Here is a 19,415-nt window from a genome sequence, read left to right as displayed (position 1 = left end):
CTGGACCTTCCATAGCTTTGCAGAGGTGCAGAAACATGGATTGCCCTAACACTTCCCAAACAACATGGAACCATATGAGTAGTACCCCAGGTGGTGCTGTGGTCTAAACCACTGAGCCTCTTAGGCTTGTCGATCGGAAGGTAGGCGGTTCGAATCCCTGCGACGGGGTGAGCTCCTGTTGCTCTGTCCCAGCTCCTGCCAACCTAGCAGTTCAAAAGCACACCAGTACAAGGAAATAAATAGGTACCGCTGCGGTGGAAAGGTAAACGGCGTTTCCATGCACTCTGGTTTCCATCACAATGTCCCTTTGCGCCAGAAGAGGCTTAGTCATGCTGGCCACATGAGCCAGAAACCTGTCTGTGGACAAATGCCAGCTTCCTCAGCCTGAAAGCGAGATGAGCAGCGCAACCCCATAGTTGCCTTTGACTGGACTTAACCATCCAGGAGTCCTTTACCTTTACCTAGTGCTTTGTCCTAACATGGCAGCAGCTGAGTGCTCTGTTGAGCATTCCTGAATACACTGCACTGGATCAAAGCCTATTTAAACAGTGGTGGAAAGTATAATTAGAACAATGCACGTGTTAACTTGCTCTAAGATAGCAGGAATTCTGTGAGGTCAGAAAATGTACTGTGTTGTTTGTATTAACTGGGCTTGCTGATGGCACTATCGCTCTCAGCCCTTCTGTGTCCAGCAAAGATAGGTAAACAAACCTAAACATTTTCATATGTTCAGAGCAGATGATGTTCATCATCATCATAATTTACCGTATTTTTTGCTCCATAACACTCACTTTTTTCCTCCTAGAAAGTAAGGGGAAATGTCTGTGCGTGTTATGGAGCAAATGCCTACAGATGGCGGGGGGGATCTGCTGCAGTCGTGAGCAGAGGCTCCATGGTTCCCCTTCCTTCCCTCCTCCGTGGCTCGCTTTGCTCGCTTTGAAACAGCAAAGCGGGAGAAGAGCCACTGAGTGGGGAGAAGAGAGGGACAGAGAGCCTGGTTACAAAGTACAGATCCACATGGATCCTCAGGATTTTTGCACTGGGTCACCCCAAATTCACCATCAGATCACATAGCATGTCCATGGCTACAGCTTGCACCAAAAAAATCACACACCCACTGTTGCCTGGGGCCGCAGTGGTGCAAAAACGTGGTTACAAAGCATGGATCCACATGGATCCTCAGGATTTTTGCATTGGGCTACCCCAAACTCACCGTCAGATCACATGTCTGTGGCCACAGCATGAACCACAAAAATCATACATCCACTGTTTCGTTTAGAATATTTTTTTATTTTTTTCCTCCTCTAAAAACTATGTGCGTGTTATGGTCGCGTGCGTGTTATAGAGCGAAAAATACGGTATTTATACGCCACCCATCTGGCTGGGTTTCCCCAGCCACTCTGGGCGGCTTCCAGCAGAATATTAAAATACAATGATTCATCCAGTATTAAAAGCTTCCCTAAACAATGGCAAATGCTGGTTGAAACCAATCAAAATAGAATGAATAAACATCAATTGAGGCAGTGGAGTAGGGGGGGAGTTCCCCCAGGCCCCAGATTTTTAGTGGCACAAAATTTCAACTTACAGCTGTGCGCTTCAAGTCACTTGGCTCCATTGAAAATGGTTTCTCCATGTGAACCAGGAAATGACCTCTCCAGACAATGAAATAACTCTTATTTTCCTATCTCTGCAGCTGCAATCTCCTGGGTGACGCAGACGCCATTAGGCAGTTGAATGTGCATGCATACTCCATCTGTTTCCCTCCCTCCCCCCACACCCTCTGCATGGCCCCGGGTGCTGGCAACCCACACTATGCCACTGAATTAAGATCAAGGGCCAACAAACAAAAACAATGGTTTCCCCATTTGCCTAGACCAGCAAAGAGGGGGCCAATCAGCTTTGCCTCAGGAAGAAGTTCCACAATCTTCCCACCACTATACTGCAAAGGAGGGGGAATACCTTGTGGCGGTTGCCATTTTCAGCGCCAACCCCTCTTTTATCACCAAGTCTAGTTCACCCTTTATAGTCAAGTCATGTATTTGCTGAAAGCATTTTTTGTTCCATTCTGAACTTTTATCTCATAACTGCGATTAGAATACTTCCTTTGAACTGAAATTGGCTTTCCGTGTGAATTATCTTCAAGTCCCTGTATTCACTGGATACAATGTTTAATTCCTTAATAACTGGCGAGTCTCCTGCTGTTGAGCACCAACGCATTTTGCTTTCATTGATGGGCCGTCGTCAGATTCACTCAGGCACCAGGAGGCTCACCTGAAACCCAGCACCAGCATCCTAACGCTGGTTTAAATCTGCTTAATTCTCTATTGATGTCTGCGAATCTGCATCCATGTACCCAGCTGGGGATCTATATTTCTATAACCTTACCTTTCCCCCCTCCCATTGCATTCTTTTTCTTTCCCCCCCCCACTCCTTCACAGTGATTGAATTATTAACATTCTCTTGCCGAAAACCGCTTGACTAAGCTGATGGGATTTAAAGCAATAAAGAAAATTCATAAGGAAGTTCTACTAGGAAAGACAATTTGCTACAGCCATTGACTGAATATTATATCAAAGGATTTAGAGGTAGAAGACTTCTTGCATTCCTCTCCCTTTTCATGGCCCGTTTGGGTGTTATTAAACTTTTTCATTAAAACCTCCTTGTTGTGAACTGGAGGAGAATGCTTCTGATATTTGCAGTCATTCGTTTCAGAATAGGGTTCCAAGATTGGTCATTTAACCAGGGAGATATGCAAGAAAATCTGATGGAGCATCCATCATCCACAAGGTATTTTTTATTATTATTTTTTAGCTGAGATGTTGAATTTGCTGGTCATTAATTACATTCCAAACCAGAAGATTCCTCCCTCCCTTATTGATGAAAACCATACTTGAGGGAGAAGTTATGCTTGAAGAAAGTGGGGCCACAAATCTAACTGTGCCAGGAAACAATTCAAATGGAAGCAGGAAACAATTATTCCTTCCAAGCCCATTCAATAAGTCTTGAACTGAAATGGTACTTCTGCAGCAGAACAAAATTACATTTTCCAGAAGAAACTGCATAAACCCCCTTCCTACAAGAATGTCTCTTATCCAAGGCTAAATCCAGTGGCTGCCTTTTTAACCAATGAGATGACTGCTGGCTCTTCTCGGGCCAGGCTGTTCCATGAGGTAAAGTGAGGCAGCTGCCTCAGCAAATTCTGAGGGGTGGAAAGTGGCTAGAAATGTGTGCCATGTGGTCTGCCCTGCAGCCCCTAAGCTAGGTTGCTTCTCTAGGGTGCAAGTGAAGGACTCTGATCCATCACAAGTGCTGAAGTAAGATTCAACTACCAGTCTAGGCAGGTTTTGTGCACAGAACGGGGGATGAACCACCTTGTCCTCTGCCTCAGGCAGCAAAATGGCTTGGGATGCTCCTGTGCCACCGATAAACTTAACAACATTTCTCCACACAGTCATCATGTACCCAACATACATGAAATTCAGTAAAACATGTTTAGAGGCTGTTTCCTATGGAGGACCTGAACCTAAAAAGGCAAACAACTAAGGGACAATTGTCAATTTCAAAAAATCATAGCAATCAAAAATGGTATCGGGGAGTATTTAAATCATGGGTAGGCAAACTAAGGCCCGGGGGCCGGATCCGGCCCAATAACCTTCTAAATCCGGTCTGCGGATGGTACGGGAATCAGCGTGTTTTTACATGAGTAGAATGTGTGCTTTTACTTAAAATGCACCTCTGGGTTATTTGTGGGGCATAGGAATTCGTTCCTTCCCCCCCCCAAAAAAAAAAATATAGTCCGGCCCCCCCCACAAGGTCTGAAGGACAGTGGACTGGCCCCCTGCTGAAAATGTTTGCTGACCCCTGATTTAAATATATAGAATTCTTCATTAGAATAAAATAATGTCCATAAAAACGAACACTTCAATAATAAATTCTTAACAGGCCGGATCCTGTGCGGAATATTTCAAAATAAGCCAAATGCGTTTCGATGCAAATGACCTCATATGATATCAAAGAAACTAATAGGCTTTGATGAGGAGCCATGCTTCCTGTCCCCTTCCTTTCAATTGGTTCCTTCTCACTCTTCTCATAGATTATTAGGCTAGCCCCCTTATAAGCATTCTTCACATAGGAGCTAGCTCCTAGGGGGCAAGGGGTCTTGTCCCCCCTCAATAAAATATTTGAGGGGGCCATCACCCCCTCCCCCCCAAGTTGATGAGCATTGCCATTCAAATGATGTGCATGCACCAAGTCATGTTATTGCTTATGTGGGGTAGGCTTTCCTGGGGCCCCCAATATTTTTTTCAAGTTGGCACCCCTGGTTCCCCACACAATTTAGAACCATGCTGCAGAAGTTACTCTCACAACATGTGAAACATGTGCAACCCAGCCAATGAGGACACGTCAGAGCAGGTGGGGCCAGTACAGGAGACCCCACTGCCCCCCCATGTGATTTTGACAATGTGAGTGGGCGTTTCTGCCGTCCTATGTTGTGCTCTCCATTTGAGGGAAGTCTCTTCAGGTCAGTCTTCAGGGTTGTGTTGACCTTTGCCAAATCTTCCCACCTATCATTTCTTTTCTTTCCATCTGGCCGGTGAAGAGGAGATTTGGTAATAATGCAGTCTTGCTGCATTTTGAAGCTGGAAGCATATAACTGAAGTTCACATCAGGTTAATTGGAAGGAGGTTTTTGTTTCCCTCCCCCCTCTTCAGAGGGAGGGGCAGCTGTCTTGGTGGCTCAGCACAGTACGTTTTGTGACTGTTCTGACTAGAACAGACCAGTGCCTCAATCAGGAGCGGCGTCTCATTCATATGCAAAGCAACCTTCACTCCTCGTCTTAATTGAAAGGCTCTTTGTGGAGTGGAGGGAGGGGGGAGAGACTAGAAAAGAAGATTCACTGGCAGCTCAAGGTACTTTTTAATCATTGAGGCAAAATATATTAATCAATACAGTCCACTCCATTGGCCCCCAGAGCTAGACAGAGATGGCCTGCCCCCCCCTCTCTCTCTGGGTTTTGAGCACAGCAAAAATAAATAAATAAACCCTCAGAGCTCATAACTTCATTATTGTTTTCTCTATTATCTTACAGGGGTGTTAATTTGCCTTTGAGTAATTAACTCCCCCGTGTGATTGTCAAGAAATTTAATCAATAACAGGGCAGGTGGGGGTGTCAAATCTACCAAGCTGTCACTGCTTCAATTATGATAGTTCCCCCCACCCTGAGCATCTCCCCCCCCATGGAGGTATCTCTGTTTTACTGACGTGAACAGGTGCACCATACATAATTTCTTTGTGGAGCCAATATTTAAATTCCTTCCTTCCCATAACCAAATAGGAAGGCACAACCAATCCATGATCTGTAATCTAATCACCTCATTTTCAGCTCTAAAAGCATTAGCGGCCACCTGCTAGCGCCGCACCTGGCAATCCTACTTATTAAAAGTCACACAGGTTGTTGCGCGCTTAAGATACATGGCGCTGTTTTGATGACACTTTAATAAAGCGGAAAGATGAGAAGGTCGGACCTGAGAGACTCCTGCTTATGTCCACCAGGTACTTCACAGCATATAATTTCTTGCAAACGTGGTAAAAATAAAAAAGGAAGGATTGTTCTTGAGGGGATTACAATCTGCTTTTGCCTGCTATTTTTTAAAAAAAGAGAAAAAAATGCATCAAGATGAGAATCTATGCTGTTGCATCTCTCTTCCTAGTTGGCTATTACACTTATGAATTAAAATCTGCTGAGCTGTAGACCCAGGCAACCAGTGGTGAGAGATGGGGGGTCATGCAGCAGCAATGACCCCCCGGCTGCAGCTGCATCAAAAGAGGCTGTGAATGAGGTAGGGCTCATTAGCCACAGATAAGGAGGTTGGTTACGTTTAAACCTTCTCCTTTCCGAGGGAGATGTGTTATAAGTGAAACTGCATGGTATATTAACTGCAAGAACATAATCAATGTGCTTATTTTTACACCTAAATAGCTGCTGCAGGGACTCCCAAAGGCATGCGATTGTAGCGTGTGTGAAGGTTTGTTGGTGGGGGGGCCTTAACCAATCGTAATCCTGATGGAAATGCAAGCACCCGAAGCTATTTTAGTAGAAAACCCTGTTTCCACCCCAAAGCTAATAGCATCTATAGCAGGCTTCCTCAACCTCGGCCCTTTTGGCCTACAACTCCCACGATCCCTAGCTAACAGGACCAGTAGTCAGGGATGATGGGAATTGTAGTCTCAAAACATCTGGAGGACTGAGCTTGAGGAAGCCTGACCTATAGGGTAATTTTGTAGGGAGTATTCTAATGGGGGGGGGGAACTACCACCGTCCCTCCCCATTTGCAACTGTCTCAATCCTTTTTCCCACACACCTGAGATGGCTATTTGAACTATTGTACAACACATGAATTGATCTGACACCATTATTCTAATATTTGGGATGGATGGATGGATGATTAGATTCCAGTCTGTTTCAGTTTCACATGTGTTCAGCTATGAGAATATTGCTTTATCAAAGTGCCACACTTTTTTTAAAAAAAAAACTTATTAAAAATCAGATTTTAAAATGCATTTTCTCCACCTTTTTCCTAATTTGTGTATTTTGTATGCATATTGACCTATAATATCCATTTTCCATTTGGCTATGTTTTTTGATCTGAAAACTGTATCACAAAATTCAGAGGAGTGGAATAACTGAAAGATAAATGTGTAGGAAACCGCATATCTATCCAGGAAGTGTGAATCAGGTTGGTTTACTGAAAATTGTAATTTGGGCAAAATCCTGTGTAACACCTCCATCTATCTTCTCAGAACAGAACAAAGTTTAAAAGTGAGCTGAAATGAATTTAGACCACTGTAGCATTATATCTTTATATTATATACAGAACAACTATGTAGGATCCAAATGTAATATAATTCCCCCCCACAACCAAATCTCAGAACAAATCTGTGACTTCATTTTCTATACACAGATAGCAAAGGGTTTCAGTGAAAGGATTAAATGATTTATAGAAAGAAGTTTAAAGTTCAGCTTCACTGCATTTTTCCACGAAAAGAATAAGCCCATTTCAAGCTGACAGATTTTTGTTGTTTTCAGTATATGTATATTTCTCATAGGAAGTCCTTTTGTCTTCAGAGGAATTAAATAATGCATCACAGACAACTGAAATTCACTGGAATGTAGCAATAAATATATGGCCTTTTATAGCATTGCTTTTCTAGCTGTTTGGAAATGAGAGGTTCTACATTTTTTAAAGTCATACATCTCTCCTAAATTTCTACTATGACACTCAAAAAATATTAAGGCAGAACCTTATTGAATACATGTTGTCTGGGATCATTGGAGAAACTGCTACCATTGCAGATAAAATTTCAGCAAATTTGTGTTTGAGTATTTCAGTTTGTTGCTGCTACTGATATTTGACCCTCCTGTTATTTGCACTGATCACTTTTAAAGGGAGATTGGAGGCATAAGGCTTGCTTTATTCAGAGTATAGAACAAATCAGAAGGCAGAATACAGAATAAATCAGAATGCAGCCTAACAAGCATGTATTTAACATACCAGATAAGTGACAATTTCCCCTGCTTTTGCCGTCCATGACACGCCCCCCCAAAACAGAAATTTACTAGATAGCTAGTTAGCATCTCTGCTTGGTGGGTTACGTTTAATTTGATGGATCACTTATACAGGCCAGAAGTGTTGCAAATTTGGGGAGGGTGTACAATTTGATCTTTCCTGAAGAAAGAGATTCCTCGGGATACTAAATGGGTGCTTTGTATCTCACGGCTCTTTCTCTTCCCCTGTGCTCCAATAAGATCTCTGCTGAGAAATGGAGCTTTGTAGATCCTTCTATTCTTCTGTACATTCATTCATGCTGTCCAATAGCAACAGTTCTCTGGACAGTTCACCCTTGAAGTGTCCTCGTTTTCCAGGGACAGTCCCAGAATTACAAAAGGCATCCTGGTTTCTGATTTGTTCCCTGAATGCCTCCGTTTGCCCTGCCAGAACCGTTGCAGCTGAACTCAGGGAGGAGGATGAGCTTTCGTTTATCCACCGTGGCGGCAGCTGCAGTGTTGGCTGTAAGGCAGCATCATGTTGTCTCTCCATAGCCACTGCTACCTGCCTCCTCCCTTGGGCGGCTCGTAGCAACTGCTCAAGAGCAGGGATGGAGGAGCAGAGGCTGTGGCATGTGATACACTGGCTCTGAGGGGCAGGCAGAGGGCTGTGCCACCCTGGGTGGGAAGAAAGGGGGAGCAAAGCACAAGGAGTCTTGACTTTTTTTAATTAAAAAAATGCTTTGTGCATTCACGTCTAATCTTGCCCCTTTCTAAAATTTATTTACTAGTGTGTGGTTTGCTTTTTGTAAATCGACCAAAGAATGAAATAGAATAAAACCAGGATTAACAGGTTTTCTGAGGACGGTGGAGGGTGTGTGTGTGCTGTGTTCCATTAGTTTCCCAGTAGTGGCACTCACCCTTCTTCTGATAGGAAAGGCTCTGCGGCGAGGGGGAACACAACCAAAAATGGGATTGAGGAGGGTCAACTTGTGGGAAAGTGAGAAATGTCCCTATTTTCATCTGAGGTGTGTTGGAGGGTATGGCACTGAACACGGAAAACCGTAATAGAAATCAAAATGCAAACATAAAGTCTGAATCAGAAGAAAATCAGCAACAGCATAAAGTAAAACTAAAATCACTGGCAGCAGTTAATATTAACTCCAACTAATCCAGAAAGCGGCAGCTAGACAGGGAGTGGCCGCCGAGCCCACATAAGACCAGTCATGGACGAACCACATTGGCTCCTAGTAGATTACCGAGCACAATTCAAAGTGTTGGTGCTGACCTTTAAAGCCCTCAATGGCCTCAGCCCAGTATGCCTGAAGGAACATCTCCACCTCCATCGTTCTGCCCGGACACTGAGGTCCAGCTCCAAGGGCCTTCTGGTAGTTCCCTCACTGTGAGACGCAAAGCTACAGGGAACCAGGCAGAGGGCCTTCTTGGTAGTGGCACCCGCCCTGTGGAATGCCTTCCCATCAGATGTCAAGAAAATAAACAACTATCTGACTTTTAGAAGACATATGAAGGCAGCCCTGTTTAGGGAAGTTTTTAATGTCTGATGTTTTATTGTATGTTTAATATTTTGTTGGAAGCCAACCATAGTGGCTAGGGAAATCCAGCCAGATGGGTGGGGTATAAATAACATGATGGTGATGATGCTGTTGTTACTAATATAAAGGATCTAAAAATATCTAAGATTTTAAGATGGAAGCACCTGGGAAATAAAAACGTCTTCAAATGGCACCTAAAAAGACTGCAATGTACGTAGCAGGCAAATCGCTTTGGGAAGGGCTTTCGATAAGCCACCACTGATAAACTTCTTTCTCCATCTTATTCTCCTGCTTCTCAGATCCATGACAAGGCCTACAGCAGATGATCTTGAGGTGTGGACAGAGATATACAGGAAGAGTTTATCCTTCAGATGACTTGGACCTGAGCCATTTAGAGTTTTAAAGATTAATGCTAGCACTTTAAATTGGACAGGAAGTCAGTGTAGATGTCAGAGCAGGTATAGAATATTTTGAGGAGAGTTCTTAGTTGTGGTTTCCTGGAGCTTTGCCACAGCCTGAGTCTGCATGTCTTCCAGAAATGGTTCCATCCCTCAATGGGAATTTAATGGAAGACATTGAGTCACAACCCTCTTAGCTTGGAGTATGCCCCATTAAATTTGGCGGCACTTACTTCCTATTTGAGTAAACATGCCTAGGACTTGGCTGAGCTTGTGCTCCTGATTTTTTATTCGCTTGCTCCCTATTATTACTTGACTGATATTGTTTGCTGGTGGGAAGGTTATTTAATTTCATATGTTTTATTAATTAACTGTTTTCTTTGGTGGTTGTATTGGCTATTTAGATGAGCTGCCTGTGTGCCTAATAACAACGATAACAATAATAATGGATTAAAACCTATTGAGAAAGAGAGGGAGAAATGTTTACATGCTGTACCCAGCATATAAATTGCAATCTGAGCCTACAGTGAATTGAAATTACAATTAATTCATTGTTTATTTGTTTTTAAGGAATTGGGAATGTATTATTTCTGTTCCATGAAATCATATGGAATATTAAACCTTTATACAAGGGTGGCGCTGTGGTCTAAACCACAGAGCTTTTTGGGCTTGCCGATCAGAAGGCTGGCAGTTCAAATCCCCGCAATGGGGTGAGCTACCATTGCTGTGTCCCAGCTCCTGCCAACCTAGCAGTTTAAAAGCACACCAGTGCAAGTAGATAAATAGCTACCACTGCGGCAGAAAGGTAAATGGCGTTTCTGTGCGCTCTGGCTTCCGTCACAGTGTTCCGTCGCGCCAGAAGCAGTTTAGTCATGTTGGCCACATGACCTGGAAAGCTGTCTGTGGACAAACGCCGGCTTCCTCAGCCTGAAGTGAGATGAGCGCTACAACCCCAAAGTCACCTTTGACTGGACTTAACCATCCAGGGGTCCTTTACTCTTTACTTTTAAACCTTTATGTTAAAAAATATGTGTTAATTATTTAAATTTGGCGGTTGTTGCTGTTTGGAAAAGAAAATGAAAGAAACAACTGCAATTGCCATATTACATATGCTTACGAATATGGTAGTGGGGTTGGTGGGGGGGGTTTAAAACATAAATATCATTCAGGGACTTTTGTAATGTTGTGCAGCTACTTTGGTCAAAATAATCTCCACGCCTTACATATATGTGAAGAGTTACATAATTGCCAGAGTTATAATAAACCCTTTGCATCCCCACACAGAAGATGGAATTGGATTGTTGACCTTGTGCTGTAAGACCATTGTCAGATCATTAATTTAAAGACACAGATCTTGAGTTCTCTAGACCCTGCAAAGATAGTGGTGTCATTTATGATTTAGCCACTGATCTCTGGGACTATTTAGTGAATGATTTGAGCAGCCAGCATTTGAAGGGAGAAGCTTGTTTTGTACATCACTTTAGTAACATCCCCACTTTGTTGATAGTACAGTGGTACCTCGGTTGTTGAATTTAATCCATTCTGGGAGTCCGTTCGACTTCTGAAAATGTTAGAAAACCAAGGCGTGGCTTCCGATTGGCTGCAGGAGCTCCCTGCACTCAATCGGAAGCCGTGGAAGCCGCGTTGGACGTTCGGCTTCCAAAAAACGTTTGTAAACCAGAAGACTCACTTCCAGGTATGCGGCGTTTGGAAGCCAATTTGCTCGGGAGCCAAGCCGTTTGACAACCAAGGTATCACTGTATGTATGAGAGCTGAAACCTGTGGAAGAAGATGGTTGGATATGATATGGCAGAGGATTTGCACCAAATCTGACCAGCCACATCACATAAGAACATGAGAAGAGATTGCCGAACCAGGCCAATGGCCCGTTTGTTCCAGCAGCCTGTTTTCACAGGAGCTAACCAGATACCTGTGGGAAACCTGCAAATCAGGATCTGAGCATAAGATCTCTCTCCCCTCTGCAGTTTCCAGTAAGTGGGATTCAGAAGCATGGATGCAGAGCATTGCATCTATGGTCCATGGAGACAGAGCTTAGCCTTCACCATTACGAGTTGTCACTGATAGATGTTAGAAAGACCATACCATGACGAATAAAGCCTTGCTCAGCACAGGGGTCCTGTGTCCCAGCTGATTAATACTTTATCTTCATGCACTGCTCAGAGAAAGAAAGAGGAGTGTGTAGCATGAAGCCTCTGGGTTGGTGAGACTTGGTAAGTGCCTGAACTTCTGGTCTTGCCCGGTCAAGAGGTCAGTACCTTGTGCCTGCTGTACATCATGCTCTCTTGCTCCCAGCAATTAATCTCATGAATCCTAGAATGGAGAGCACATGCTCCAAGTTAATGTACAGCTTGCTTGTGGCTTCGGCCATTGCCATTCATCATCAGGATTTGCTCTTGTAGGAATAGTGGCTAATATCCAAAGATTAGCAACGCCACTGTCTGTGCTGCAAAGGCAACTTTGCGTCGACGTGACTGTCTGCCATGCTCTGTGGCACAGCCCACTTGACATTAAGAGGTGTTTCAAATGCAGTTTATAATATTGATGATGATGATATGTATGTTTGTGTCAATCCAACTTAATGGGAGGAGAGCTAACCACCCCCCTCCAAAAAAAATACTCCAATTGGACACACTCAAAGCATATCTCTGGATCCTAGCCAATGTCTGTTTCTGGGAGATCTTGAAAAATGCTGAATTTGTGCAAATCTTTATGGCAGAATTAACCTTTGTTCTAGTTCTGCCTGTACAAATTTCGCTAGCCCGTAGAATATGCTATTTCTCTATATATCACTCCCTTTTAATAGCAGACTGAACTAGCGAGTGGTGACAGAAATGGAGTTGGAACAGGACTGCTGAGGAGGTGTATCAGGAAAATTTCAAAGCTTGTAGAAGTAAAAGAAACAAACAAAACCCCAACCCAACAAATTTTTTAAAGGCTGAATAATAATAATTATTATTATTATTATTATTATTATTATTATTATTAATACTCCGCCCATCTGGCTGGGCTTCCCCAGCCACTCTGGGAGGCTTCCAAAAAAAATATTAAAATACTGTAATGCATCAAACATTAAAAGCTTCCCTAAACAGGGCTGCCTTCAGATGTCTTCTAAAAGTCTGGTAGTTGTTGTTCTTTTTGACATCTGGTGGGAGGGCGTTCCACAGGGAGAGCGCCACTACCGAGAAGGCTCTCTGCCTGGTTCCCTGTAGCTTGGCTTCTCGCAGTGAGAGAACCGCCAGAAGGCCCTCGGTGCTGGACCTCAGTGTCCGGGTAGAACGATGGGGGTGGAGGTGCTCCTTCAGATATACTGGACCAAGGCCATTTAGGGCTTTAAAGGTCAGCACCAACACTTTGAATTGTGCTTGGAAATGTACTGGGAGCCAATGTAGGTCTTTCAAGACCGGTGTTATATGGTCTCGGCAGCCACTCCCAGTCACCAGTCTAGCTGCTGCGTTCTGGATTAGTTGTAGTTTCCAGGTCACCTTCAAAGGTAGCCCCACGTAGAGTGCATTGCAGTAGTCCAAGCGGGAGATAACCAGAGCATGCACCACTCTGGCGAGGCAGTCCGCAGGCAGATAGGGTCTCAGCCTACTTACCAGATGGAGCTGGTAAACAGCTGCCCTGGACACAGATTTGACCTGTGCCTCCATGGACAGCTGTGAGTCCAAAATGACTCCCAGGCTGCGCACCTGGTCCTTCAGGGGCACAGTTACCCCATTCAGGACCAGGGAATCCTCCACACCCACCCACCTCCTGTCCCCCCAAAACAGTACTTCTGTCTTGTCAGGATTCAACCTCAATCTGTTAGCCGCCATCCATCCTCCAACCACCTCCAGACACTCACACAGGACCGCCTTCACCGCCTTCACTGGTGACTCCCCCCCCCCAACAGCCCAATGTGGACAGGACATACTTGGCCAAACAAATGTAAAATGTCATTTGGAAAAGGAAAATGGAACCAGGGAGGAAGAAATAGTTTCCTGGGGGAGGGCATGGCTGGCTGGAACCTTGAACGAGCCACAGTGGGGGTGTACTGCTGCATTCTTTTGGAGGCCCCACACGCTACAGAGTATTTATGATGTTTTTACCTCCAGGGAAGCATATGATATCTTGACTGACAGCACTGAAAGAAATTGAAATTCATAATGGAATATTTTATCCTTTTGCACTCTCTTCTCTGTCCGTGTTTATTCATCTGTTATTCAAACAGAGTTTGGGTAAGCAGCCTTTGGCTACATCCTTTGGCTACAATAATAAGGCAGGGAAATATCGCTGGAGTTTTCTGAGCATTGTGCAAAGTGACAGACAAGGCTATTTAGGATTGCTGCCTAGGCAGCCACTTTAAAATGCTGATTTTGACAGGGCTAATGCAAAGTACATTTTACACAGAGCTATATTTACCACCAATTGTTAAATCCAAGAACAGCCATCTTCCACTTTGTCTTCACGAGATGAATCAGTAAAACACAGACACTCCCAAGTGTTCCTAGCTGAAATGTTACTCAATGTAGGACTGGAGTTCAAGTCAATTATCAAATGTTAATTCTTTGTAGCAATAAGCAGACCTTCCCTATCCACTGGGGGAAAAAATCCAGAGTAAACAGATGAATTGTCCAGACACCTGGTAGAAGTTCACAAATTAATCCATGCTATGGATTGAGTCTGGTGCAAAGAAAATTCTTAAATGCTTTTTCATTGTGTGCTGGAGTCCTCTCAGGCTTACTGGGGCAAAGGGATGGTTGGTGGCTGAGAAAGCCTCCAGGACATTCTGCAATAGGGATTGATACCCTAGATGCATGGGTCAAATTGTTAGCATATTAGCAGTGCATCATGGAGTCAGTTGCAAACTGTTGACTCCACTCACATAATTATGGGCACTGTAGTTTATATTTCTCAGCAACCCTTAACAAACTGCAGTGCCCAGAACACATTGAGGAGGATAGTGTGTTTTAAAGGTGTTTTAAAGGTATAGCCCATTCACTTTCCCTCTCCACTGAACATAGGGGGAGGAAAATTTGGAGTTTCCATTTATGTTGTGTAGCAAACTGCACTTTCCCATTCCATCCAAATATTTGGAAAGTGTAGTGTCAAGAAAATCAGATTTTTCTGTTCTGGCCTTCTTCCAAAGCATTTTCTGGGTGGAGAAGTGACCTCATGAGAAAGCGGTTTCTTTCTCACTAATTGTACAGGATCTCATGGCTTGTATGAGTGACGCGGGGTATCCAAGGTCAAGATGGAGCTTCACTAATTGGGTCTGGAGGCCACTGTGGTGAAGTAGCATGTGCACTCAGTTCTGTAGAGTTACATCTTGGGAGATGTCTGATTGGCCAAGGTCATTGCCAGCTGCTATGAACTATGTAAGCTACCCACATTCCTTTTGTGTCTTGCCTCACGTCCTAGAATCTGGGGTCTGTGCCTGAAATTTTGCCTTGCTTTTCATTTACAATTTTCTTCCTGGCATCCATGCTGCTTGCTGTGTTTCTGCTGTATTTTTGCCTGTTGGTGATATATAGAGCTATTTCCTGTTGGAATTGCCTGCATTTGTGCCTTCAATATTTCACCATTAAGAAACTCCCATCCATGTTGGACTCCCTTCCCTTCAAGTATTTTTTATCATGGGATCTCACCCATTAGTTCCTTAGATTTTTGAAATCAGCTTTCTTAAAGCCCAGATTTTGTGTCTGACTACACTCAGCTTTTCCTTGCCTCTGTGTCATGAAGCCCAAGAGGACACGATCACTTTCTCCCAAGGTTCCTAGTACTTCCACTTTGTCAATCAGTTCTTCCCTGTTGGTGATAGGTCCAAGATAGATGACCCCCTTCTTGCTTCTTCTACCTACTGGGGAATGAAATTGTCCATGAGGCAATTGAGAAATTTGTTGGACCTTGCATTCTTGGCAGAGCTTGAGTTCCAACAGATATCAGGGTAGTTCTAGTTAACTTCCTCTCTTGCCCTCATTCCTGCCTAGGCCCTTAATCACATTCCAAAGGATACCTGTGCATTTTGCTGATTAGAGTACAATAAATTTAATAATCCTTGAACAGTAAGAACTCGTGTTGCAGTTTCACAGCTCATGAAATGTGTCAGTTTAAGATATGAGACAAATACCGCTCCCCCCCCACCGCCACTGCCGCCTTCTCTCTCTCTCTCTCTCTCTCTCTCTCTCTCTCTCTCTCTCTTGCAAAACACTGTGACTTCACAGTAGCCTTATCTCTCATTACTCTGGATACAATGTGATATTCATTAGAAAAGAATACAGGACACGATTTCATTAAGAGTTAGCAAGTTCTCTTCCTAGCAACCTTCCCTCCTGCTCCCACCCCCTTGGTTTTGTACTGCAAGAGAATATAATGCAAACCTTTCTTATCACATATAAACAGCACGTCAACTTTGTACACTGCATGTTGTTCTTGAACAAGTAAGTGGAGATAGTGAAGGTTCCTTTGGCGCGTCACTGCAAGATTATGGAATTATGGGAGGGCTGAAAGTAGGACACGAGCACAGCAGCGCTTGGAACTTGTACATCATGGCTAGATCTTGTGGTAGTTAATTCCATAGTTGAGCTTCCTTGCATTTTTTTAAAAAAACTCAAAAACTACATTATTATTATTATTATTATTATTATTATTATTATTATTATTAGGTTGTGTCAGGGAACTGCCTTCGGCTCAGAGGCAAGAAATAGAAGGGCAGTTGTGTTACAGGGAGCCTCCGAAAATCTTGCAAAGCAGTTCCTCTTCCAGGGAGGAGGAAAGCCCCACCTCCAGTCGGGAAGAGGTGCAAGGACCAGAGGATGCTGATAGGAGCCTTAACACCACTTCTGAGCAAGCTGGACAGGAGGGAAACACGCCCTTGCCATCGCCCATCCTGCACAGTAGTTTGGGGCACAAAGAGGGGAGGAGACTTTGGGGGTAACGAAACTCTTATGGTGGGAGAGGTCAAAAAAAAGACCACTCCTGGATTCTGCTAGCGATTGAGCCAGACATGAGCCTTGGGACTCTTCACTGTAAATAGTCTGCACAAAAATAAAGTCTGTAAAACACAGGTCAGGGTCCTGCCTGGTTACTCTCGAGCAACCACAACAGCCACCCGACAGGTTGTGACCAAAGTTTGCCCTACACAGAGAAGACTCATTAAAAAGAAGGACCAACTTAGGCCCATTAATCCTAATGTGTCTACTAGATACAACTCTTCATATATATAAATAGTCCACTCAAATATTCAATTTGTTTCACATACACTTCTTGGTAATCTGGGCCAGCACCAGGATTTGGCATCCTCAGGCATGCTCCAGAAGGGGACCCACAATGAATCCTTGGAGCCTCCTGGTTGTTGCTGTTGCTGTTGCCAAGCAAGAAAGCAGTAAGAGGAATTGGGAAAAGGAGAATTAATTCCCATGAGCCTGTCCCTCTCCCAGAAGGAGAGGAGAGCAAAAGTGACAGGAGGCAGAGGTGGCTGGACTCCGTGTGAATCCTCAGACAGGCTCCTTGCAACAGCCTTGTGAAGGAAGCGAGTCTAATTACCTGTACCTCGCTGAGCTCTTTAATTGCTAAAACATTGATAAATCAGGGGGAAACTGTCAGGGTGTCTAGCAATTATAAAAATGAAATAATTCTGCAGTGCAAAATTGACAGCAGTTAAGAGGTTGTGGGTGGAGTGAATAAGGTTCTCTCGAGACAGTGGTGAATGGCACCACATACAGGAAAGAATGGTAGAAAAAGAGAGAGAAAAGGGGTGGAGTCCACCCACTCTTGGTTCTGACCCGACTCATTTTTTTGTTCTGGTCCTGCCCACTTTTGGCTCTAGCTACATCCTCCATTTGTTTGAAGCCCCCACCCCGGATTACACCCAAGGTAATGCAGCCCTTGACAGAGAAATATTTGGATATTCAAGCCAGCAGCACATTCAGGGCCAAATTTGGGGAATAATTATTCATTCATTCATTCATTCATTCCTCACACATTTGGCTGGGTTTCCCCAGCCACTCTGGGTAGCTCCCAACAGAATATTAACAACACAATAAAGCATCAAATGTTAAAAACTTCCATAAACAGAGCTGTCTTCAGATGTCTTCTACAAGTCAGACAGCTTTTTATTTCCTTGACATCGGATGGGAGGGTGTTCCACAGGGCGGGTGCCATGACCGAGAAGGCCCTCCGCCTGGTTCCCTGTAACCTCACTTCTTGCAGTGAGGGAACCACCGGAAGGCCCTCAGAACTGGACCTCAGTGTCCAGGCTGATCAATGGGGGTGGAGACACTCCTTCAGGTATACTGGGCCGAGGCTGTTTAGGGATTTAAAGGTCAGCACCAACCCTTTGAATTGTGCTCGGAAATGTACTGGGAGCCAATGTAGCTCTTTCAAGACCAGTGTTATGTGGTCTCGGCGGCTGCTCCCAGTCACCAATCTAGCTGCCACATTCTGGATTAGTTGGAGTTAATATTAACCTGTGCACCGACACTTTGAATTGTGCTCGGAAATGTACTGGGAGGTGACCAAGGCCCCCAAATTCAGTAGGGTTACTCTACCACATTATGAAGTAGAGTCATAGAATTGTAGAGTTGGAAGTGTCATCTAGTCCAAACCCCTGCAATGCAGGAATTTTTTGCCCAACGTGGAGTTCAAACCCATAACCCTGAGATGAAGAGTGTCATGCTCTACCAATTGATCTACAAAGTAATACTCGTTACAACCTGGGAGACATAAGTGAAGGAAGTAATACTTATGACCATCTCATGAGGCATTTGTTCTCAAAATGCCCAAGTGTATCCCTTTCCCCAGTACACAATTATCGCCGCTGAGTTACATCAGCTCTTATATTTGAAGGAGGGAGTTATACAACACGTAGCAGGCTGTACGTTTGAAAAAATAATATATACTATTCATTGGATACCCAATGGATCAGTTCATTCTCTAATCAGTTTATGCATAAGGTCCATACTGGGTCTTCTACTTTTTTCGTTGAACTTTATGAGCTACTTCTGTTGAAATCTACAATTCAATACAATGAATAGCGTATATTCTTTTTTCAAACGTACAGCCGGTAACGTCTTGTGTGTTTACTGAATATGTTTCACGTGACCAGAGATTTGTTGTTGTTTTGCGTAGGGAGTCATACAGCACAATCCCAGGTATATTTACTCTGACGTAAGCCTGACTGATTATGCTGGGTTCTTCCTCCCAAGAAAGTGCAGGTAGGGTTGCAAGCCTAATGAAGCCATGCTCAATTTGTCAAATGTGAAGCAACAGAAAGTGGGCCTTTGCACTTCTGAAAGGCTCATGTCACATTAATATTTATGCTGTGTACAACGTTTAAGAATATTGCATTTGCCTGCTGTACTACTATCCATTCATGGTGACAAATTAAAGTGATAAAAATGGACACACGCTAGAGGTAACTGTTGTTTTGCTGCACAAAGGCTCACAGAAGCGTATCTTAAAAGAGTGTTGAATTTTGCCATTTTGCAGATGAATTCAAGTTCTTTATGAAAAGGCTGCCCATGAACTATTTCCTCAACACGTCAGCCATTATGCACTTGTGGACAATGGACTCAAATTTCCAGCATCGCTATGAGCAACTGGAAACCAGCACGAAACAGCTGTTCCTCAAGGCGCAGAAAATTGTCCACAAGCTCTTTAGCCTTAGTAAGAGGTGCCATAAACAGCCACTCATCAGCTTGCCGAGGCAAAGGTAAGAGAAACAAAAGAGAAAATGCAACCAACCTAGGACAGTGTTTCCCGAATGGGGCTAGCTTGTAGAGATGGCGGGAAGTGGTAACAACGTAAGCTACTACAAACTCGCAAAGATAAGGCTACATTCCTTCAAAATGCCCTACATGTTTAGGAATCACTGACCTAGCACGCTGTTTTGACACTGAAGGGTTATTCACATGGATA

The 19,415-nt window shown here is 43.9% G+C and overlaps 1 protein-coding gene across 2 annotated transcripts in view; it reads left to right on the top strand.

The window, feature by feature from the left end:
- The window catches only part of BRINP3 (BMP/retinoic acid inducible neural specific 3), a 255,967-nt gene that overhangs the window by 193,579 nt on the left and 42,973 nt on the right, over positions 1-19,415 (top strand). For both annotated transcript variants that reach the window (XM_053391440.1, XM_053391441.1), the window contains exon 7: positions 18,987-19,209. In XM_053391440.1, coding sequence (XP_053247415.1) covers positions 18,987-19,209 — 223 coding nt within the window. The remainder of the gene's footprint in view (positions 1-18,986; positions 19,210-19,415) is intronic.

The sequence above is a fragment of the Podarcis raffonei genome, chromosome 6, assembly GCF_027172205.1.
Source record: "Podarcis raffonei isolate rPodRaf1 chromosome 6, rPodRaf1.pri, whole genome shotgun sequence".
Taxonomy (NCBI): domain Eukaryota; kingdom Metazoa; phylum Chordata; class Lepidosauria; order Squamata; family Lacertidae; genus Podarcis; species Podarcis raffonei.
Note: the sequence above shows the minus strand (reverse complement) of the source record. Positions and strands in the feature narration are given on the sequence as shown.